This window comes from Perognathus longimembris, chromosome 1, assembly GCF_023159225.1.
Source record: "Perognathus longimembris pacificus isolate PPM17 chromosome 1, ASM2315922v1, whole genome shotgun sequence".
Taxonomy (NCBI): Eukaryota; Metazoa; Chordata; class Mammalia; order Rodentia; family Heteromyidae; genus Perognathus; species Perognathus longimembris.
In genome coordinates this window covers 156,919,549-156,942,306 of record NC_063161.1, presented here as the reverse complement: position 1 = coordinate 156,942,306, position 22,758 = coordinate 156,919,549, and the positions used below count along the sequence as shown (strand labels likewise).

The 22,758-nt window shown below is 54.2% G+C and overlaps 2 protein-coding genes across 5 annotated transcripts in view; one reads left to right on the top strand and one right to left on the bottom strand.

Annotated features, from left to right (window-relative positions):
• Positions 1–10,435: 10,435 nt before the first annotated feature.
• On the top strand, positions 10,436–22,266 carry Dync2i2 (dynein 2 intermediate chain 2). The gene is made up of 10 exons (XM_048348703.1): positions 10,436–10,473; positions 10,723–10,876; positions 18,242–18,490; positions 19,568–19,677; positions 20,022–20,179; positions 20,789–20,898; positions 21,090–21,257; positions 21,336–21,568; positions 21,651–21,808; positions 21,942–22,266. The coding sequence occupies exons 1-10, from the start codon at positions 10,436–10,438 to the stop codon at positions 22,178–22,180; spliced, it is 1,617 nt and encodes a 538-aa protein (XP_048204660.1). The 3' UTR covers positions 22,181–22,266.
• Sptan1 (spectrin alpha, non-erythrocytic 1) overlaps positions 22,234–22,758 on the bottom strand; it is a 70,095-nt gene continuing 69,570 nt past the window's right edge. For all 4 annotated transcript variants that reach the window (XM_048344114.1, XM_048344116.1, XM_048344117.1 and 1 more), the window contains one exon: positions 22,234–22,679. In XM_048344114.1, coding sequence (XP_048200071.1) covers positions 22,554–22,679 — 126 coding nt within the window. In that variant the 3' untranslated portion in view covers positions 22,234–22,553. The remainder of the gene's footprint in view (positions 22,680–22,758) is intronic.

The window sequence follows — 22,758 nt, the reverse complement described above, 5'->3', positions numbered from 1 at the left end:
AAGAAAAGAAAAACTGTGAGCTGGTGGCTTATACCTGTAATCCTAGCTACTCAGGAGATTGAGATCTGAGGATTGCAGTTCAAAGCCAGCCAGGGCAGGAAAATCCATGAGACTCTTATCTCCAATTAAACACCAGAAAACCAAAAGTAGTGTTATGACTCAAAGTGGTAGAGTGCTAGCCTTGAGTGGAAAAGCTCAGTAACAGTACCCAGACTCTGAGTTCAAACCCCACAGCTGACCAAAAAAAAATTTTTTTTAATTAAAGGGCTGGGAATATGGCCTAGTGGCAAGAGTGTTTGCCTCCTATACATGAAGCCCTGGGTTTGATTCCTCAGCACCACATATATAGAAAATGGTCAAAAATTAAATTAAAAAAAAATGATGCCTGGCTCAGGTGGCTCATGCCTGTAATCTCAAAAGGCTGAGAGTTGAGGATTGTGATTTGAAGCTAGCCTAGGGAAGGAAACTCCACAACTCCACTAGACTTTTCTCCAAATAAGCACCAAAAAGCCACAAGTAGAGTTGTGTCCCAGGTGGCAGACTGTCAGCTTTGAGCAGGGAGAACCAAGGGACAGTGCCTAACCCCTGAGTTCAAGCCCCAGTACCAGCATAAACACAAATCCTGGAGAGCTGTGTGTGTGTATGTGTGTGTGTGTGTGTGTGTGTGTGCCAGTCCTGAGGCTTGAAGTGGGGCCTGTGCACTGTCTCTTAAGGTTTTCACTCAAGGCTAACACTCTACCACTTGAACCAAACCTCCATCTTCTAGCTTTTTGGTAGGTAATTGGAGATCAGAGTCTCATAGACTTTCCTACCTGAGCTGGCTTCAAATCCCGATCCTCAGACCTCAGCCTCCCAAGTTCTTAAAATTACAGGCAAGAACACCCAGCATCTTGCTGGAGGGTTTTCGGTTAAGGGCAACTATGATGTTCGTAACAGCTAGCTAACCGGAAGTTGACAGGACCAGTCCAAAGACTGTGTCCAGTCCACCCACGCTGCGTGTGTGCAGAGCCTGTGACCCCCCTCAGTTGCCCTCCTGGCTGTAACTCCAAGAGAAATGCATACACAGGTACACGCGAGCACCACTGGGTGTAATGAATGTGTTCAAGAATGTGCCTAGCAGCAAGATTCCTAGGGCCCAAACCTGGACACAATACAAATGTCTGTCCCCAGTAGAATGAATACATTGTAAGATATTCATACAAAGGAACAGGGAAAGCAGTGGAAATAAAAGCACTATAGCTTACACAGAAAGATCTGAATGAAGCCTGGGTGTAGAAAATCCAGTGCGAAAGACAAAATAGTAGCTACTGTACGATTTAATTTGTATCCATGTAAAAACAAACAAAACTGCCTAGGAGAAGGTGGCTCATGCCTGTAATCGAGCTATTCTAGAGGTTGAGAGGTGAGAATTGAGGTTTGAAGCCAGCCTGAATAGGAAAGTCCTGGGTGGCATTAACCACCAAAAGCTGGAAGTAGAGCTGTGGTTCAAGTGGTAGCCTTGAGCAAAAAAGCATAGACTCAGCATGCAGACCCTGAGTTCAAGCCGTAGTCACACCGATCAAAACTGAGAATAAACTGCCAGAGAACCAGCACCCTTGCCCAGGGGCATATACAGGATCTGTGTCACTGGAAGGGGACAGTGAGGACCGTCTGGGGTCCATGTGGGGTTCATTCTGCAGGTCCCTTGCCTGCACAGCAACTCCGGCAACAATCTAGCAACTTTTTAGGCTTCTGGGAAAAAGGCCACATCTATCATTGGAATACTCTGTAGCCAGGAAAACAAGGAACTAGAGCTAAGGTGAAGGCAAAATGGGAAGTCCAAAACCATGTGGTCAGCATGTCCCCCACTTCACCAAAGAGAGTGCTATGGGCTGAAAGGCTTTGTCCTCTCTGCCCAGCTCTTGAAGGAGTCCAGAGGAGCCCAGGAGCTCCTCCTGGCCCTGCTGGGTAAGGGGGATGGACAGCAGGGAAGTGCTCTCTTGTTTACTGTGTGGTAATGTTAAATTTTGGACCTTAGGAACATATTACTTTAAAATGAAAACCTTCAGGAGGCTAAGAGCTGGAGGATTGAGGTTTGAAGCCGGCCAGGGCAGAAAAATCCATTAGACTCCCAGAAATAATTCTTGAGAAATAGACTCTCGAGAAATAACCAGTAAGAAGTAGAGTTGGATGAGTGGCTTCAATGGAAAATGGCGGCTGAGTGAGGAAGGGTAAGGACCTCAGTTCAAATCCCAGTGCTAAAAGGAAAAAAAAAAAAAAAAAGCTAGGTGCTGATGTCTCACACCTGTAATCCTAGCTACTCAGGAAGAGCTGAAGATCTTGGTTCAGAGCCAACCCAGGAAAGTAAGTGAGACTGTATCTTCAGTTAATCACCAGAAAACTGGAAGTGGCACTGGGGCTCAAAGTGGTAGAGCACTAGCCTTGAGCAATAGAGCTCCTGGACTGTGCCCAGGCCCCAAGTTAGAACCCCACGACCAACAAAAATAAATAAATGGGGGAGGTGGGAGGAAGGCAGCAAAAGCCAAGCAGAGAGCTGGTAGCTCATGCCTATAAATCCTACCTACTCAGAAATTGGAGATCTGAGGTTGGCAGTTCAAAGCCAGCCGAGGGAGGAACTCTTGAGATTTTTGTTTTTTTTTTTGGCCAGTCCTGGGGCTTGAACTCAGGGCCTGAGCACTGTCCCTGGCTTCTTCTTGCTCAAGGCTAGCACTCTGCCACTTGAGCCACAGCGCCACTTCTGGCCATTTTCTGTATATGTGGTGCTGGGGAATTGAACCCAGGGCCTCATGTATACAAGGCAAGCACTCTTGCCACTAGGCCATATCCCCAGCCCTGGAACTCTGAGATTTATCTCTCTAAATAAACACTAAAAAAAAAATAAAAAACAGAAGTAAGGCTGTGGCTCAAGTGGTAGAGCGCTAGCCTGGAGCAAAAAAAAAATCTCAAGGAGGGGCTGGGAATATGGCCTAGTGGCAAGAGTGCTTGCCTCGTATACATGAAGCCCTGGGTTTGATTCCCCAGCACCACATATGTAGAAAATGGCCAGAAATGGCGCTGTGGCTCAAGTGGCAGAGTGCTAGCCTTGAGCAAAAAGAAGCCAGGGACAGTGCTCAGGCCCTGAGTCCAAGGCCCAGGACTGGCAAAAAAAAAAAAGCAAAAAAAACTCAAGGAGAGGGTCAGAGCCCTAAATTCAAACCCCAGCACACACACACACACACACACACCACACACACACACACACACACACACACACACACACACACACACACATCACTTAGTTTAGCACTCAGCCAGTGCTTATCAGCTTAAATCCTGGCCCTTAAGACCCCACCCTTCCTCTCCAGCTTCTAAAATCTGCTGCTTCCTGGATTCTCGGGAGTGCCTGCAATCATCCCTGCCTACCCTTGCTGCAGGCTGGGGGAAGAGTTAGAGTGAGGGAAAAAGGCTCCTTCCCCCTAGCTTAGAGGCTGGCAGACTCTGAACCCCAGATGTTCTGTAACCGGAGGCCAGCCACTTTCCCAGACAGTACTCTGGTTGTTTATTTGCCTGCTCTTCTATGGGTATGGATACTTATGGTCTGTCCAGACTTAGGAGCCTGTGAGGCAGCTACAGTGCATTATCCTATTATTATTATTATTATTTGTTTTTGGGGGGGCCAGTCCTGGGGTTGAACTGAAGGCATCGGCACTCTCCCTGAGCTCCTTTTGCTCTAGAGCTGTAGCACTCTACCACTTGAGCCTCAGTACCTCTTGCAGCTTTTTCTGTTTATGTAGTACTGAGGAATCAAATCCAGGACTTCATCATGCATGGCTAGGCAAGCACTCCACCACTAAGCCACATTCCCAGCCCTGCATTTCCCTTTTTATTTTTATTATTTATTTATTAGTTTTTTTGTTTTTTTTTTGGCCAGTCCTGGGCCTTGGACTCAGGGCCTGAGCACTGTCCCTGGCTTCTTCCCGCTCAAGGCTAGCACTCTGCCACTTGAGCCACAGCGCCGCTTCTGGCCGTTTTCTGTATATGTGGTGCTGGGGAATCGAACCTAGGGCCTCATGTATCTGAGGCAGGCACTCTTGCCACTAGGCTATATCCCCAGCCCCTTGTTTTTTATTTTATTTGTTTACTTATTTTGTCCTCATAGGCTTGAACTCGAGTTTGGGCGCTGTCCCTGAGCCTCTTTGTGCTCAAGGCTAGCACCCCACCACTTTGAATCATTACACCACTTCTGTTTTCTTGGTGGTTAAGTGGAGATGAGAGACTCATGGACTTCCCTGCTAGTGCTGGCTTTGAACCGTCACCTTCAGATCTGAGCCTCCTGAGTAGCTGGGATGACAGGCCTGAGCCACCAGGGCTAGCTAGCACCAGGAGTATTCTCCTTTTTATTCATCACATCCACTGCCCCAAATGGAGAATCCATCCAAATAAAGAATCAAAAGCCAAACCTGGGCCAGGCGGCTCAGGCCTATAATCCTAACTACCCAGGAAGCCGAGATGTGAGGACTGCGGTTCAAAACCAGCCTGGGCACGAAAGTCCATGAGACTCTTATCTCCAATTAACTTCCAGAAAACCAGAAGTGGCGCTGTGGCTCAAAGTGGTAGAGCGCTAGACTTGAGCTGAAGAGATCAGGGGCAGGGCCCAGGCTCAGAGTTCAAGCCTCAGGACCGAAAAAGAAGTAGAAGTGTGGCTAGAGTGGTAGAGCACCAGCTTTAAGCAAAAAGGCTAAGGGACAGCAACCAACCAGGTCTTGAGTTCAAGCTTCTCTACAGAAAGTAAGTAAATAATGCTAAGAGGCAGCCTGCCCTGACACCAAAGGCCTAGAATTATCTGGATTTAACTCAGGTCCCTCTGACTCCCCTGCTCACAGGGACTGATGGCTGAGAGCTTGGAGCCCAAGGCCGGCCTCTAACACTTTAAGGAACTCCAGAGCATCAACCCTAAAGGATCACATTACTTCACAATGTGGCACTTGCTCTGACAGTTCCTCCTGCCAAAGGATGAGCTTCCTTTTTTGTTTGTTTTGTTTTTGTTGCCAGTCCTGGGGTGTGGATTCGGGGCCTGAGCACTGTCCCTGGTTTCTTTTTGCTTAAGGCTAGCCCTCTACCTCTTGAGCCACGGCGCCACTCTGGCTTTTTTCTATATATGTGGTGCTGAGGAATCGAACCCAGGGCTTCATGTATATGAGGCGAGCGCACTTTACCACTAGGCCATATTCCCAGCCCTGAGCTTCTTTTTTGTGTGGTACTAGGGTACTGGGAATTGAACTCAGGACTTCCTGTATGAGCCACACCCCCAATCCATTTGCTTTTAGTTCATTTTAACTTTGTCAAGCATGCATTGGGCTGTAATCCTGCTACCTCCACTTTCCAGTAGCGGGGACCACAGATCCACAATACTATTCTGGGCCTTTTATTTTCTGTGCTGGTGTAGAGGCCGTGTGCATTCTAGGCAATGTGTCTACCACCTGATTGCATCCCCTGCCTGAGCTTCCTCTGTTGTTGCTAGCGTGATGGCATGATGGCATCTGTTTTTTTTCTTCTTGGTCCCGAGACTTGATCTGAGGGACTGGACACTGTCCATGAACTCTTTTGCTCAAAACTAATGCTCTACAACTGGAGATACAGCGCCACTTCTGGTTTTCTGGTGGTTGATTGGAGATAAAGAGTCTCATGGGGATTTTTTTTCTTTATCCTGGGCTGGCTTTGAACCATAATCCTCAAATAAATCTCAACCTCCTGAGTCGCTAGGATTACAGGTGTGAGCCACCAGTGCCTGGCTCCCTTAGCTTTATTTTGCCCAAATTTGGTGCTCTTGAGCCACATTTCTAATTCTGGATTTTTGGTAGATAATTGGAAGTAAGACCTCATGCCCAGGCTGGTTTTGAACCACAATCCTGAGATCTCAGCTTCCTGAGTAGCTGGGATTACAGGTGTGAGCCACCAGCTCCAGGCCTGGACTTGTTTTGCTCAAGGCTAGCACTCTATCACTTGAGCCACAGCACCACTTCCAGCTTTTTCTTTTTTTTTTTGGCCAGTCCTGGGCCTTGGACTCAGGGCCTGAGCACTGTCCCTGGCTTCTTCCCGCTCAAGGCTAGCACTCTGCAACCTGAGCCACAGCGCCGCTTCTGGCCGTTTTCTGTATATGTGGTGCTGGGGAATCAAACCTAGGGCCTCGTGTATCCGAGGCAGGCACTCTTGCCACTAGGCTATATCCCCAGCCCCAGCTTTTTCTTTATTTGTTTTTGTTGCCAGTCCTGGGGCTTGGACTCAGGGCCTGAGCACTGTCCCTGGCTTCTTTTTGCTCAAGACTAGCACTCTACCACTTGAGCCACAGTGCCACTTCTGGCTTTTATCTATATATGTGGTGCTGAAGAATCGAACCCAGGGCTTCATGTATATGAGGCGAGGACTCTACCACTAGGCCGTATTCCCAGCCCCAGCTTTTTCTTTTTATGTGGTGCTGAGGAATCAAACCCAGGGCTTCATGCATGCTAGACAAGCACTCTACTGCTAAGCCTCCTTCCCAGGCCCAGGACTCTTATTTTAACAGTAAATATCTAAACTAAATCAAGCAAAAAGGAGCAAGGCCTGGCGGCTTATGCTTGTAAACTGAGATATGAGGCTCACAGTTCCAAGTGAGCATGGGCAGGAAAAGTCCTGGAGACACTAATCCCCAAAGAAGCACCCCAAAACGAGGTGGAGCTGTGGCTCAAGTGGTAGAACACTAGCCCTGAATACCAAGCCTCAGGGACAGCATCTAGGCCCTAAGTTCAAGACCCAGGAAGGTCTAGACATGAGCCAGTGTTGTGGCTTAAACCTGTAATCATAAGTACCTATGTGATTAAGATCAGAAGATAGAAGTTCAAGGCAAGCTCACATAAAGTCTCCAGACCCCTTCTCAACCATAGCTGCACTTGGTGGTGGGTGGTGGTGTAAGCCTATCATCCTAGGCAAGAGAGAGACTGAGACCAGGAGGATCAACATTTGAGGCCAGCCAGGCAGAAAAGCCTGAAAGATTTGATCCTCAAGGTGGCTGAGCCTGGTGACGCAGGCCTGTCATACCAGTTATGGAAGAAAATGAGGGCTGGGAATATGGCCTAGTGGTAGAGTACTTGCCTCATATGCATGAAGCCCTGGGTTCAATTGCTCAGCACCACATATATAGAAAAAGCCAGAAGTGGCGCTGTAGCTTAAGAGGTCGAGTGCTAACCTTGCGCAAAAAAGAAGCCAGTGCCCAGGTCCTGAGTTCAAGCCCCAGGACTGGCAAGTAAAGAAAATGAAGAACAGGTGGAGCTCAGCCCAGGAAGGGGCTGGGGCTAGAAATGAGACCTCATCTCAGAAATAGCCAGCACAAGGCCAGGTGGCTCATGCCTGTAATTCAAACTACTCAGGAGGCTGAGATCTGAGTATTGCAGTTCAAAGACAGTCTAGGCAGGAAAGAGTATGAGGCTCTTATCTTCCAATTAATCATCAAAATGACCCAAGTGGAGCCATGGCTTAAGTGGAAGAGCGCAAGCCTCCAGCACAGAAGCTAAGGGAGAGTGCCAAGGCCCTGAGTGCAAGGCCAGGAAGGGCACACAGGACACAGGTGAGTCTAGATGGAGGATGGCTTCCTGGGCTGGGGCTGGCTCTCCTGCTTGCTAGTGAGTGTGAGGGAGGGATTTGCCACCAGGGACTTTTACACTCCTCAGGCCTTTCCTTCCGGTCTAAGTCAAGCACAGGAAAGTATTCTAATGATTGTGTGGAGACCCCTTTGTCTTCAGCACACCTTCATGCTGGGGCTTTTCCGGGTAAGTGAAGGCAGGGTGGAGCCTGAGCTGAGGACTTTGATTTGGTGGTGCAGGCAAGATGGAGACAAGATGGGGGTGGGGGAGGCTTCTTGGGCCCCAGAGGCACTGAATTCCCAAAACAATCTCCTCCAAGGAGCTTCCTTTTCTGCCTGGGAAGAACAGTCCCTTTCCTTCCTCTTCTGAACCTTACTTCCAAAGGTTGACTGTATTTCTTAATATTTGTTGAACAGGGAGGGTGGTGTAACTCAGTAGTAGAGTGTGTATTAAATGTGAAAGTTCCTGCCTTGAGACCCAGCACAATGCTCCCTCACGCACACGTGCGCACGCCCCCCTCCCCCCCCCATCATCTGTGAGGCATAAGAATCTCAATTTCCTTTACTACCCTATGGTCTATCCCACAGGAACACCAGCTCAGGTTCAGAAGCACAGAACACTGCTGTGTGTGTGTGTGTGTGCGCGCGCGTGTGCGCGTGCAGTACTTGGACTCAGGGCCTTGGGTGCTGTCTGTAGTCTGTATTTTTTCCCCTCGAGGCTAGCACTCTGCCACTTGAGCCACAGCTCTACTTATGGCTTTTTTGCTGGTTAACTGGAGACTTTCCGGCTCAGACTGGCTTCAGACTGTTACCTTTCAGATCTCAGCCTCCTGAGTGGCTTGGATTGCAGGTATGAGCCGCTAGCAGCAGCCAGCATGCTTCTTGCAACCCTCCTCCCCCCAATTATTTATCTACAGGGTCAAATCTCACTGTGTAAATTCCAAGCGTTTACTGCTCAGTGGGGTAGCTGGCTCCCAGGCCTAACATACAGGTGGTATAGGTGGCTTGTCAGAGCTGACTTCTGGTTGAGAGACTGAACAACGCAGAGCTGGTAGAGGAGTGCCAGGGCATGCCTAGGAATTGGAACTGGATGGAATTTTCCTCTTCCATGTTGCTCTTTGTCTAACTGTGCTCCCCCCCCTCCCACCCTTGGGGGAATGGGAACTTGTGTTTGCTAGGCTGAAGCTCCTGGCTCATTGTGCCTTTGTTATTTTTCAGATAGGTTCTGGGACTTGGCCTAGGGGAGGCTGGTCCGTCATATAATTTCCCAGAAGTTAGGAGGCCTGTCTTGTTGACTGAGATGGTGTCATTTTTTTCTGAGGCTGGACTTGAACTGATGATACATCTTTGTCCCTCAGCCTCTCAGTGCTGGGATTTACAGGTGGGTACCAACAACCCCACTCACTTGGACTTTTGGAGTCTTTTTTGAGTGTGAGTTTTGGAATCTTTGGTAACATTTCCAAGTTTTTCTAGGATCAGGAGGGCATCACGTGGAAAATAAGATCTAGGAAGATGTTTCTGTTGCATCTTCTTTCTCTAGTGCTGGTCATCTGCCCTGTGTTTGTGGCCTAGGCTTGAACGTTGTCTGGATTGGGAAGACTGGTGGTTCGCACAGAACCAGGACTGGGCAGGTTTACATGTCTGATACAGGAGGAGAGTTCTGGAGACCCAGCTATGGGATCTCTAGCTAGAGGCCCACAGCATGCTTGGCTTTAGGACCAGGCAGATGACCTGTGAGCTCTTTCTGGGTGGTTGGGGGCAGCTACATCTCTAGCCATCAGCACCCCCAAAAGACATAATATACATACATACATATATATACACACATACATATATATATATATGACACTGTGTGTGGGTGTAGCTCAATGGCTTCAGATGCAGTTGGCTGTAGGTTTCATTCCTGGCACTGCAAAAAAACAAAAACAAAACAGGGCTGGGAATATGGCCTCATGGTAACGTGCTTGCCTCGTATACACGAAGCCCTGGGTTCGATTCCTCAGCACCACATACATAGAAAAAAGCCGGAAGTGGCGCTGTGGTTCCAGTGGTAGAGTGCTAGCCTTGAGCAAAAAGCCAGGGACAGTGCTCAGGCCCTGAGTTCAAGCCCCAGGACTGGGGAAAAAAACCAAACCAAACCGAAAAAAACCCCAAAAAACAAAAACAACCCTCCACAAGTTACTTCTTCATAGTGAGGCTTTTTTTTTTTTTTTTTTTTTTTTGGCCAGTCCTTTCTTCTCATAGACAGCACTCTGCCACTTGAGGCACAGCGCCGCTTCTGGCATTTTCTGCCGGTGTGGTGCTGAGGAATGGAACCCAGGGCTTCGTGCATGCTAGGCACTGCGAGGCCAGCGCTCCACCACCGGGCCACCTTCCCAGCTCCACGGCGAGGCTTCTTAAGATAAACAACACACTCTGGGTTCCGACACTTAGTGTGGTGATGGAGATCTCTTCTCCATCTAGGGAGCCCTCTCCCCCCACACCCCCCCCGTCGTGTGTGTGTGTGTGTGTGTGCGCGCGCGCGTGCGTGTGCTCGGTGCCTTGCCTCATTTTGGCCTCCCAACTACTCCACCTCACTTGGGATCGTGCATTCGGGCCACACTTGGGTTGCACGGGCAGTTTCGTCTCCACCTGGGCCCGGGCCCGCCGGGAGGCCCGGAGGCCGGGAGCACCGGGCCGGCTTAGAGGGCCGGGCGAGCTCCGGGGGCCCCGCGGCGCACAGCCGCGCCCCACTCCCCCGCCCCCCCCCCCACGCCGCCCTCGCCTCCGCGCGCGGGCTCCCGGCGCCATCTTTGAACCTGGAACCTACGCCTCACTTCCGCAGTTCTCTTTGCCCACATGGAGCTGCTGTTTCTGGAGAGAGCCGCTCCTCGGGAGTATCCCGATCCAGTCACGCTTATGGCGGTTCCGGAAGAAAGCGCTCCTTCTTGGGCCTGGGGGGGGGGTGTGGAACAGGGATAGGACCGGGCCACACACGAGGCCGCCGGCCTCGCTAGCCCTGACTGGCGCTCACGGGGCGGGGCGGGAGGGTCAGAGGTCACGCCGGAGTACGCAGGCGCGAGGGGAAGGGGGGGGCGGGCCCGTCTCTATGGCAACCGGCGAGCGGCCCGGGCTGCTTCGCGCAGCGGAGCGGGCAGCGCGGGCGTCGCGGAGCTGGCGAGCGGCGGGAATGCGGGTGCCGAGGGGCCCGGGAGGGCCGGGCCGCTGCGAGACGAGACCCTGGGCGTGGCGTCCGTGCCCTCGCTGTGGAGGGTCGCGCAGGGCATCCGCGGGGAGACGGTGAGGGCGCGGGCCGGGGCGCGGAGCGGGGCCGGGGCGGCGGCGGGTCGGTGGGCGCCCGGGAAAGTGCTCGGTGACGTCGGTGGCGGTGAGGGGCTTTTCTGAGTGGTTGAATGGAAAAGCCCCACGAAGTGGGCGGGGGGGCGGTCCGACCCCGGGCTCCCCCCCTCCCCTCCCCCCCCCCGCCACGCTGGAAGGCCGGCAGCCGTGGAGGAGAGGGCCGGGTGCTGGACGGAGAAGCGCTCAGCGGAGGGCACGGGCCGGCCGGTGAGCCAAGGCCCCGTCTGGGGAGTCGGCGGGGTGCAAGGCGCGCTTCACATCTGCCAATCCTAGCTGCTCAGGAGCCTGAGATGGGAGAATGGACCCTAGAAGCCAGTGAAGAAAGTCTGTGAGACTTGTTTTTTGTTTTTTGCCAGTCCTGGGGCTTGAACTCAGGGCCTGAGCGCTGTCCCTGGCTTCCTTTTGCTCAAGGCTAGCACTCTGCCACTTGAGCCCCAGCGCCACTTCCGGCTTTTTCTATTTATTTGGTATGGAGGAATGGAACCCATGGCTTAGGCATGCTAGACAAGCGCTCTACCACTAAGCCAAAGTCCCAGCCCAGTGTGAGACTCTTAATCTCCAATTAAAATACAGAAAAAAACCAGAAGTGGCGCTGTGGCTCAGGTGGTAGAGTGCTGGCTTTGAGCAAAAGGAGCTCAGGGACAGCATGGTGGCCCAGAGTTCAAGCCTCAGCACTGGAAGAAAAAAAAAATTTAAGAACAAGCTGGGCACTGGTGGCTCACACCAGGAATCCTAGCTACTCAGGAGGATGAGCTCTCAGGGTAGAGGTTTGAAGCCAGCCTAGGCAGAAAAATCCCTGAGACTCTTACCTCCAATAAACTACTCAGAAAAAGCAGAAAGGGCCCTATGGCTTAAGTGTTAAGAGTGCTAGCCTTGAACACAAAGAGGGTCAGGGTCACTACCCAGACCCTGAGTTCAAGTTCCAGGACCAGCAAAAACAAAACTAAAGTGGATTTCATCCAGGTGATCTTTGAGCAGACTTGAAGGAGTGAGAGCTCACCAGGCAAAGCAGTCTGGGCTGAACATGTAGCTAGTGGGAAGGCCTTGGTCTCCGGGCAGATCTGTTTGAGGAAGCTTGTGGAGCTGGAGAAGACTGAGGGAAAGGGAGAGTGGTCTGAGGTGGTAAGGACAGGAGCTCAAAAAGGCCCTTGGTTGGAGGTTCACACCTGTAATCTTCTTAGTTACTCAAAAGGCTGAGATCTGAGGTTCACAGTTTGAAGCCAGCCTTAGCAGGAACGTCCTTTAGACACTTAATTCCAACTAACCATCCAAAAGCTGAAGTGGAGCTGTGGCTCACATGGTTAGAGTGCTAGCCTTGAGCAAAAGAGCTCAGGGATAGCCCACAGGCCCCGAATTCAAGCCCCAGAAAGGGGACACACAGAGGAAAAGAAAAGAAATAGCTAGGTACCAGTGACTCATGTCTGTAATCCTATATAATCCTAGTTGCTGGGGTGACTGAGATCAGAGAATTGCAGTTCGAAGCCAGACTTGGCAATAAAGCCTATGAGCCTGTATCTACCATTAACTACTTAAAAAGCCAGAAGTTGAGCTGTGGCTGAAGTAGTAGAACACTGTCATTGAGCAAAAGAAAAGCTCAGGGACAGCACTCAGACCATGAGTTCAAACCCAGGACCAACACACACACACACACCCCTCCAAAACAAGCCCAAACAAACAGAAAAAGAAGAAAGCCCTTTTGCCTAGTGCTAGTGACTCTGACTCACTCCTGTATGTTTAGCTACTCAGCAGGCTGAGATCTGAGGATCAAAATTCAAAGCCAGCCTCTGCCGGAAAGTCTGTGAGACTCTTGACCACCAGAAAGTCAGAAGTGGAGCTGACGTCTCCAGGAAATGTCGACCCTGAGAACACAAGGCTGGGGATGTGGCTTAGAGCGCTTGAAGTGCTTGGGGAGCGCTAGAGTGCGCGACGCCCTGGGTTCCGTTCCTCAGTACCACACAACAAAGTGACAGAAGAAGCTCAGGGACCGTGCCCAAGCCCCGAGTTCAAGCCCAGGATTGGCAAAAAAAAAACACATAGGTGTCTTGCCTGAGGCCTTGGTATCTGAAGGTGTCCAGCCAGGATCGGAGCTGGCTCCAAGCCCTTCCTAACCGTGCCTTTACTGCATAGGAATGGTTCCAGCCAAAAGCAAATGAGTTTCAGACACGGACATTTAAACAGTGCTCCTGAATGAAGGTTCAGATTTTAGGAGTGGGATGGGACTTACTGATGCAGTAATGTGGTGCTGAGGAATGGAACCCAGGGCTTCATGCATGCTAGGCAAGAACTCTACCACTAGGCCACATCTCCAGCCCTCTTATTCTTAAAAAAAAACACACAAAACAAAACCTGTTTTTTTTTCTTTTTTCTTTTCTTTTTTGGTACTGGGGATCAAACCCAGGATTCTTATTTGTTTATTGAGGCCTTATTGAGGACTGAACCCAGGACCTTGTGCATGTTACACAGGTGTTCTATATTTTTAACTACCTGTCTAATCTCCAGTAGGTTTTTGTTTTGTTTTGTTTTTGGCGCTTGTATCAGGGCTTGAACTCTTGGCCTCTGCTCTTGCTCAGCTTTCTCGCTCATGACTGGTTCTCTGTCATTAGAACTATACCTTCAGTCCAACATTTAGTTGGTTAATTGGAGATGGAGTCTCCCAAATTTTCCTGTCAGACTGCCTTTTGACTGAGACCTTTCAGGTCTCAGCCTCCTAAGCAGCTAGGATTACAGGTGTGAGCCACTGTTGTCCAACTGGGTTTTGTTTCTGATATAGGGCCAGTTCACAGTACTGCAATAATAATAAGTAAAAAAGGGCTGAGAGAATGTGGCCTAGTGGTAGAGCGCTTGCCTCGCATGCATGAAGCTCTAGGTTTGATTTCTCAGCACCACATAAACAGAATAAGCTGGAAGTAGTGTTGTGGCTCAAGTGGGTAGAGTTCTGCTAGCCTTGAGCAAAAAGAAGATCAAGGATATTATTGCCTAGAATGTGAGTTCAAGCCCAGGCCTGGAAAAAAAAAAGGAAATTTTCCTTTTTATTGTTTCTACCTTGTTTTGAAATGACCTTGAATATTCTAGGCAAGCAGTCTGCCCCTGAGCTTCAACCCTAGTCTAACAAAAGCTTCTTAAGCTTTATTTTATTTAACGAGTGCCAGTTTAATGAACCATTAGGATGTTTCCAGTGTTTCTTTATTATCAATGATGTGTGTTGTAACTAAATTTTTATTTGTTTTCTTTATTTGGTAAGTTCCTTTAGAAGAGTTGAACATTGCAGCATTGTAATATATTTGTGTTTCAAGAGGGATTTAAAAAGCCAAACGTTAAACATTAGTGGTCTAGGACTAGGAATGTGGCTTAGCAGTAGAGTGCTTGCCTCACATACATGAAACCCTGGGTTCGATTCCTCAGCACCACATACACAGAAAAAGCCAGAAGTGGCACTGTGGCTTAAGTGGTAGAGTGTTAGCCTTGAGCAGAAAGAAGTCAGGGACAGTGCTCAGGCCCTGAGTTCAAACCCAGGGCTGGCCAAAAAAAAAAGAAAGTCTCATGGACTTTCCTTACCTTCCTGAGTGGCTATGATTACAGATGTGAGCCACTGGTGCCTGGCTTCAACAAATTTTTAATGGGAAGTAGAACTGTGTCTTAAGTGGTAGAACATTAGCCTTGAGCCGAAAAGCTCAAAGACAGTGTCCAGGCCCTGAGTTCAAGACCCATGCTGGGAGTTCCTGGAATGTGATGGCCAATTCCAAACCCCAGAGCTGCTCGGACAAAGGGAATTTAGAGCTATCTAAGCTGGAGCTGTCCTAGCCAGCCCCCTACGTTTTATTTCTTTATTAATTCATTCAGTCCTGGGGCTTGAACTCAGGGCCTGGGCACTGTTGTTGAGCTTCTTTTTCTCAAGGCTAGCACTCTACCACTTGAGCCCCAGCGCCACTTCGGCCTTTTCTGTTGATGTAGTGCTGAGGAATCAAACCCAGGGCTTCATGCATGCTAGGCAAGCACTCTACCATTAGGCCACATTCCCAAACCCTAATTGTTTATTTTTATTTTTGGCAGTGCTTGGGATTGAACCTAGCTAGGGCTTTGCACTTGCTAGGCAAGTACTCTGTCACCTGGCATGCTCCTCCAGTCCCATTTTGCAATGATTGTTTGTTTGTTTACTTATGCCAGTACTAGGGCTTGAACTTAGGGCTTGGGTGCTGTCCCTTCGCTTTTTCACTCAAGGCTAGTTCTCAGCCACTTGAGTCATAGCTCTACTTCTGGTGTGTTTGCTGATTAATTGGAGAAAAATGTCTCCTGGACTTTTCTGCCCTGGCTGGCTTTGAACTGCAATCCTTCAGACCTCAACCTTATGTGTCGCTATGATTACAGGTCTGAGATATTCATGTCCAGCTGGGGGTGGGGTGTGTGTGTGTGTTTGAACTCGGGGTCTAGGTTCTATCCCTGAGCTTTTTGTGCTCAAGGCTAGCACTAACTTTGAGCCACAGCGCCATTTCTGTTTTTTTGGTGATTTTTTTCGGACACAGGAGTCTTACAAGCTTTCCATGCTCCAGATGGCTTTGAACCATGATCCTCAGATAGCAGCTTACTGAATAGCTAGGATTATAGGCTCCTGACTCCAGCTAGTTTTCAATTCTTGAAATTCTTTTTGTTTTCTTCCTGTGTCGTCCAGGCTGACCTTGAACTCCTAACCCTGCGGTCTCTGCCTCCTCAGTGCTTTCTCTATAGGTGTGAAGCATCACAGCTGGCCTGCCGTGGACAGTTCCAGTTCCCTCCGGGTGCTGCGTCCCCTTGTCCCCCACCAGGGCTTTCTTCCTCAGTGCCTGCTAAGCACAGGGTGCTGGTGTACTTTTCCACCTCCCAGGAAATGCCCCATTGAAGGGTCCACCCTGGGAGTGGATACACTTGTGTCAGCCTCACACCTCAACCACCCCCCCCCCTGCAGCTTCCCTCTCCCACTTGATCATCCCTCACCCTTGCCATGCTGCGGTGCGTGGCGCCCTCTGCTGGGCCATCTGGGCTTGCAGGCTGCCTCCCTGACTGGAAGCACCTTTAAGTGCATGGTGCACAACTTTTCCCTCCCTCCTTCCATCCCCCCTCCCTCCCTCTCTTTCCCTTTCTTCTTTCTTTCTCTCTCTCTCCCTTTCCTGCTTTCTTTCTCTTTCTCTCTCTCTTTCGTTTGTTCTTTCTTTCTTCTTGTCCTGGGGCTTGAACTCAGGGCCTGGGTGCTATCCCTGAGCTTTTGCTCAAAGCTAGTGCTCTCCTGCTTCAGTCACAGCGCCACTTCTGCCTTTTTCTGAGTAGTTCATTGGAGATAAGAGTCTCGAGGATTTTCCTGCCCAGGCTGGCTTCAAAGTGATGCTCAGATCTCAGTGTCCTGAGTAGCTGGGATTACAGGTGTGAGCCACCAGTGCCTGGCTTTAGTTTTTTTGGCTGTGGGGCTTGAACTCAGGGCCTGGGTTCTGTCCCTGAGCTCTTTTGCCCAAGGCTCTTGATCTACCACTTTGAGGTACGGTGCCATTTCTGTGGAGATTAGCCTCCTCAGATCTCAGCCTCCTGAGTAGCTAGGACTGCAGGTGCGAGCCGCCAGCGCCAGCAGGCAGACGTTTTGATCCTAGGCTTTCTTTCATGCAAGGCCCAGGGAAGAGCAGCAGACGCACGGGATGCCTGCGCAGTCGCCGCACCTGCAGCCCGTGGCGCTGTGTGGGCTCCTGGCGTCCGTGAAGCGCTTCCTCCGCTGGGCTCGAGGCCCAGGCCATCCACTAAGAGCGCTTGCAAGTTCAAGCGCATGACAGGCTGGCTGTGGACGGCGGCAGGGGCGCCTGTGCGCGCTGCGTGCCAGGGAGCAGGAAAGGGGGGGCCATCTGGAGTGCACATGCGCCTTGTACAGGGGGCACAGGAGCTAGGGGACCTGAGAAAGAAGGGGGGGCTGCGGGGGGGGCTGAGGGACTGCCTTGGCATGGCCATGAGAAAAGGGGGTGATGGGCTGAGGTGTAGTCAGTGGGGGGGGGGCAGGCTCTTGCTCGTACAAGGCCTTGGGTTCCATCCCCAGAGCCACCTAAGAAGAAGGGAAGGGCTGGGCACTGGTGGCTCACACCCGTAATCCCAGCCACTCAGGAGGCTGAGAGCTGACGATTGCAGTTCAAAGCCAGCCTGGGCAGGAAAGTCTGAGAGACTTTGAACTCAGGGCCTGGGCTCTGTCCCCAAGCCTCTCTGTGCTCAAGGCTAGCACTCTACCACTTGAGACACAGCACCACTTCCAGCTTCTTTTGCTTATGTAGTACCAAGGAATCGAACCCAGGGCTTCATGCATGCTAGGCAAGCACTCGACCGCTAAGCCACCTTCCCAGTCTTGGGAAGACTCATGGCCAATTAACCACCAAAAACTGGAAATGGCACCATGGCTCAAGGTGGTAGAGCGTTAGCCTTGAGCAAAAATAGCTCAGGGACAGCACCCAGGACCGAGAGAGAGAGACACACACACACAGATTCTGGGCCAGCTGGAGTTCAGGATGTGGCTGGGTTGGAGGATAGCCAGCGCCTGGGCTTTTCCATTTTTATTCATCCCCAACACCCCCCTCCCCTACTGAAGCCCCTGGGGCTCAGGGCTCTGCGTGTGCACACATGAGCCTCGTCTGCATGCCAAGCGCCAGGGACGCCGGGTCAGCTGGTTCCCACGCTGAATAGACGCCCAGTTTACCAGCTGTCGGGACTGGGCAGGGCAGGATGGGGCGCCACGCCGGCCTGTGGTGGCCCTGTGCACAGGGCTGTGCCGGGCAGCGGCGGGCACCGCGCGCGCCGGCCCCGGCTCTCGGGTGAAGCTGAGCAGCGCGCGGGGAAGCTGGCCGCATCGCCTCCTCTGATCTCACGCCTGCACTGTGGTCCTTGCAGCCCCGTGGCTGGCGGGGGGAGCGCAGGGCCCCCTTCCCCGCCCCGGCACACCCACAGGGCGCGGGGGGGGGCAGTGCCAGGCCACAGCCCTCCGCCGGCAGCCAGGTCTGAGGAGCTTCTCAGGCACTCGGCGGCCCTGCTGCCACATCTCCCTCCCCGCTGTAGCAAATGTCCCTGCGCAGCTTCTTCCTGCTTTATTTTGGTCACATGAGCATAGCCGAGCCAATCACTGGCTGGGGAGAGACACAGAGCTCTGGTTGGCTCGCTGGAAGTCGTGTCCCCTTACAGTGAACCCCAGCCACCGAGGGGTTCCTCCTAGTGACCAGAGGAGGGGACCCTGGGCATGTCAAGCAAACAGGCCACCTAGCCTGGGGCAGTGCAGCCATCACAGGGTGACCCTGGTTCATTTCTCTCTCCTAGAAAAGTTGCCAGACAGCCAGCATCGCCACTGCCGAAGTGTCCACCCAGGCCCGGAAGCATGCAGACGCCGAGGTGCAGACGGAGGCCCCCGAGCCGGTGGCCGTGCTGCCCCTGCCCCGGCACCACAGCCCGCGGCTGGCGGCCTTCCTGCGCAGGGTGGAGGCCATGGTCATCCGGGAGCTGAACAAGAACTGGCAGAGCCATGCCTTCGACGGCTTCGAGGTGAACTGGACCGAGCCGCAGCAGACGGTAGGTCCCGGGCCGCCAGCCCAGGCTGGGGCCTGCCCACACGTCCCGTCCCTGTGTCCCTCTTAAGTTTTGGTGGCACAAGTGCCAGCCGCCGCTCTTAGCTTTTGCTGTCCCGGGAGTGGGTGCTGTCAGACGCCCATCTTCCCGCTGCAGGGGCGAGCAGTGCCCCCCACGCCCCGTGCAGGAAGGGCTTCTCCGGGCCGTGCGAGTCCGGAGCCTCTGCCATGGCTTTGTCTTTGCTGCATCGGGCACCCCAGATCCTCAGACCCACGGCTTCCTGTGGAACTGGGGGCACAGCGAAGAAAACAAAACCTAAACGGTGCCGGGCACCCAGCTCTGCCCCGTAATCCAAGCTAGATCCGAGGATTGTAATTCAAAGCCAGCCTGGGGAAGGCAAACAAGAGACTCATGTCCAATTAACCAGCCGCACGCTGGAGGGAAAGGGTTGCTCAAATGGTAGACTAGCACCCTAGAGCAAGAAAGCCAAGTAAGAATGGGATGCCCTGAATTCGAGCCGCAAGACTTGCACACGCAAAACCAAATCATTTTAGCCAGTGGCTCATGGCTATTGTCCTAGCTGCTCAAGAGGCTGAAACGTGAGGACCAGGGTTCCAAGCCAGCCCAGGCGGAAAAGTCCAAGGGATGCATACTTCCAATTAACCAGCAAAACGCCAAAAGTGGAGCTGTGCCTCTAGTGGTAGTGTCTGCATGGTAAACAAGCTGAATGAGCAAAAGGCCCTGAGTTCAAACCCACGTGCCATTGAAAAGACAAAACGCCCCCACCGTTGGTGTGTGTAACACACACAGGGTCGTGTTAGCCCTTTGTTGCTGTGCCGTTGGGCAAGGTTGAGTCCATTCACCCTGCCCAGCTGGCCCCGCCTCCCCGCCCGGGGGGGCCTTGCGCCAAGCCTGGGCGCCACGCAGCCTCTGTTCCAGAGCTGGCATGAACCGTGCGTCTCCAGCTTCGTCTCCCTGGGCTTGGGACGCAGCCTGGTGGGGGCCGCGGTCGGATGAAGGCGCTGCGTGGTGGACGGCTCCTCCGGCTGGGGCCGCGGCCTGAGCACGCTTGTCTCGCAGGTGTCGTGTCTGCACACGCTGTGCTACCCGCCGGCCCAGGCGCAGGGGCTGCACGTGACCAGCGTTTCCTGGAATGCCACGGGCTCCGTGCTGGCCTGTGCCTATGGCCGGTGAGTGGCAGCTGGGATGGGGGGGGTAGTGGGAGCCCTCAAGACGCTCGTGGGCCTGTGTGCCCGGGGAACATTGGCCGCGCAAGGCCATCGAGGCAGGAGAAGCGCGGGAGCGGGGCTGTGCGGCAGCCCAGCCTTCCTTGGCCAGCAGGTTCCCTGGGGCTGGATTTTGATGCCCTTGACTCATCTCCAGGGCCTTGACCTCTCTAGAGAGTGCGGTGCCCTTGAGGCGGCAGCCACACGCCCTGCCTGCTGTGTGTGAGCTGGAGCCCCGTCTCTGTGTGTGTGTGTGGGGGGGATGGGAGGTGACGGCCGCTCCCAACAGCTTGGCGTGTCCCTGGCAGGCTGGACGATGGGGACTGGAGCACGCTCAAGTCCTTCGTGTGCGCCTGGAACCTGGACCGGCGAGGTCTGAACCCCCAGCAGCCCCTGGCGGTGGTGGAGGTGCCCAGCTCCGTCATGTGCCTGGCCTTCCACCCCACGCAGCCCGCCCACGTCGCAGGTGAGTGCCGCCTCTCAGCCTCCCCCCGCCCCCCAGGCTGGCGTCCTTCCCTGCAGAGGGGCAGGGGAAGGCCCAAGGGCTGGCACCACAGCCTGCTGGGGACACGTGCCAGGCCCAGGCTGGGCGTGGCACTGGGAGGAAGGGGCATCTGGAACGCTGTGCAGAGACCGGGTGAGAGGAGACCGGACGCCCTTGGCTGCTTGCAGTGCTGAGGCCCACGGCGCCTCCCCCGACCCCCCCCCCCCCCCCCGGCCCTGTGTCCTGGCTTACCTCCAGAGCCTGGCTGGGAAGCTGCCATGCTGGTGCGGCCAGGCTGACCGGCCCAGCCCCGCGGGAGGGCTGTGCAGGGGGAGGCGCTGACGCCAGGCCTGGCCCCGAGGGAGGGCTGTGCAGGGGGAGGCGCTGACGTCAGGCCTGGCCCGCAGGAGGGCTGTGCAGGGGGGAGGCACTGACGTCAGGCCTGGCCCGCAGGAGGGCTGTGCAGGGGGGAGGCGCTGACGTCAGGCCTGGCCCCCCGGGAGGGCTGTGCAGGGGGAGGCGCTGACGTCAGGCCTGGCCCCGCGGGAGGGCTGTGCAGGGGGAGGCGCTGACGTCAGGCCTGGCCCGCAGGAGGGCTGTACAGTGGGGAGGTGCTGGTGTGGGACATGAGCCGGCCCGAGGACCCCCTGCTGTGGCGCACGGGCCTGACTGACGACACCCACACGGACCCGGTGTACCAGGTCAGGTGTGCACGTGTTGCAGCCCCGGCTGATGTGCCTTTGTGGGTGCTGGGGTTCTGGGTTGGGGGGACCTCGGGTCCCTGTGGACCCCAGGTGAGGCTGGGCCCTGTCCCCTCTTCGTGGCAGTGGGGGTGGTGGGGAGCAGGGGCGCCCCGCCCTCACTGCCCCGCCCGCCCGCCCGCCGTCCTCAGGTGCTCTGGCTGCCGGAGCTCCAGCACAGCCACCGCTTCCAGGTGCTGAGCGTGGCCACGGACGGGAAGGTGCTGCTCTGGCAGGGGGTCGGGGCCGGCCAGCTGCAGCTCACCGAGGGCTTCGCCGTGGTCGTGCAGCAGTTGCCACGGAGCAGCAAGCTCAAGAAGGTAGGGCCCCCCACGAGGGCTGTGGCTCCGGGGCGGCTGCGGGGAGCCCCGGCCCTCACCGCTGCCCCTTCTCCACAGCCCTCCCGGGGTGAGACCGAGGTGGGCGCCACTGCCGTGTCCTTCTCCAGCTTCGACCCCAGCCTGTTCGTTCTGGCCACGGAAGGCGGCTTCCCCATCAAGTGCTCGCTGGCCGCGGAGGAGGCGGCGCTCACGCGCATGCCCAGCTCTGTGCCCCTGCGGGCCCCCGCGCAGTTCACCTTCTCTCCCCACGGGGGCCCCATCTACTCCGTGAGCTGCTCCCCCTTCCACAGGTGCGGAATTTGGGGAGCTGACTGCTCAGGGAGCCGGGCAGTGCCTGCGCCCCAGGGCTGAGCCCCGCATCTGGCTCTGCAGGAACCTCTTCCTGAGCGCAGGGACGGACGGCCACGTCCACCTCTACTCCATGCTGCAGGCGCAGCCCCTCACCTCGCTGCAGCTCTCCCACAAGTACCTGTTCGCCGTGCGCTGGTCCCCCGTGCGCCCCCTGGTGTTCGCAGCTGCCTCTGGGGACGGTAGGAAAAGGCCATGGGGCCCAACATTTCCCAGTGGTGTTGGGGGCCCATCTGGTGCCCCCGTGGGGTCCAGATGACCTCCCACAGCAGGTGGAAGGTGGGGTGGTCTTAGTTTCTGAACCTCTCCCTGCAGGGGATGTGCAGCTGTTCGATCTCCAGAAAAGCTCTCAGAAGCCCACGGCGTCCATCACACAGACCCACGACGGGAGCCCCGTGTACTGCCTGGAGTTCAACAGCCAGCAGACGCGGCTCCTGGCTGCTGGTGACGCCAAGGGCGCGGTGAAGGTGTGGCAGCTGAGCTCGGCCTTCACGGAGCAGGGGCCTCGGGAGACGGAGGACTTGGACCGGCTGGCCTCGGAGATAGCCACCTGAGGGCGGGCGGGGGAGAGGCGCGGCCGAGCCAAATGAAGAGACATTGCTGGGGGAGAGTCGAGTCCTTTATTGTCTTTTACATGAAAACAGAAAACGGGGGTGGCGGGGGGAACAAGGATGCAGGGAGCCAGCTGCTTAGGTTTCTCTAGGCTGGAATGAGGGCAGCTGGTTGGAGACACAGGTGTGGGTTCCCACAGCAACACGGCGATTGTGACCAGACCAGAGCGGTTTATTGAAGCACCATTTTCTACTAAGTCTTAACCAAGCTAAGCGGGCTACGGTTACACTGGAGGAAGCGTGTGGAATATTCTCGGTGGGCACAGAGGAAGTGACATGCAGCAGGGCAAGCAGTGTGGGTGGGTCTAGCCGAGGATCAATTCACAAAGAGCGAGCGGGTGAACTCCACATAGTCGAAGGCCGTGGGGAGCTCGCGGCCCTTGCCGTCCACGTACGGCTTCATGTGGGACACGCAGTAGTCGGCTTGTTCCCGGGTCAGGTTCTGGGGAGGGAGGGAGGGCGGGCGGTCGGCTTGGGCAGGCGGCAGGGAGTTCAAGTTCCAGGTGTAAGTGGAATGGGCT

Coding starts and splice junctions, on each gene's coding strand:
- Dync2i2 (XM_048348703.1), top strand. CDS start 10,436: ATGGAGCTGCTGTTTCTGGAGAGAGCCGCTCCTCGGGA. Junction 10,474..10,722: donor GAGAGAGCCGCTCCTCGGGA/GTATCCCGATCC, acceptor TGCTTCGCGCAG/CGGAGCGGGCAGCGCGGGCG. Junction 21,809..21,941: donor CGCAGCTGCCTCTGGGGACG/GTAGGAAAAGGC, acceptor CTCTCCCTGCAG/GGGATGTGCAGCTGTTCGAT.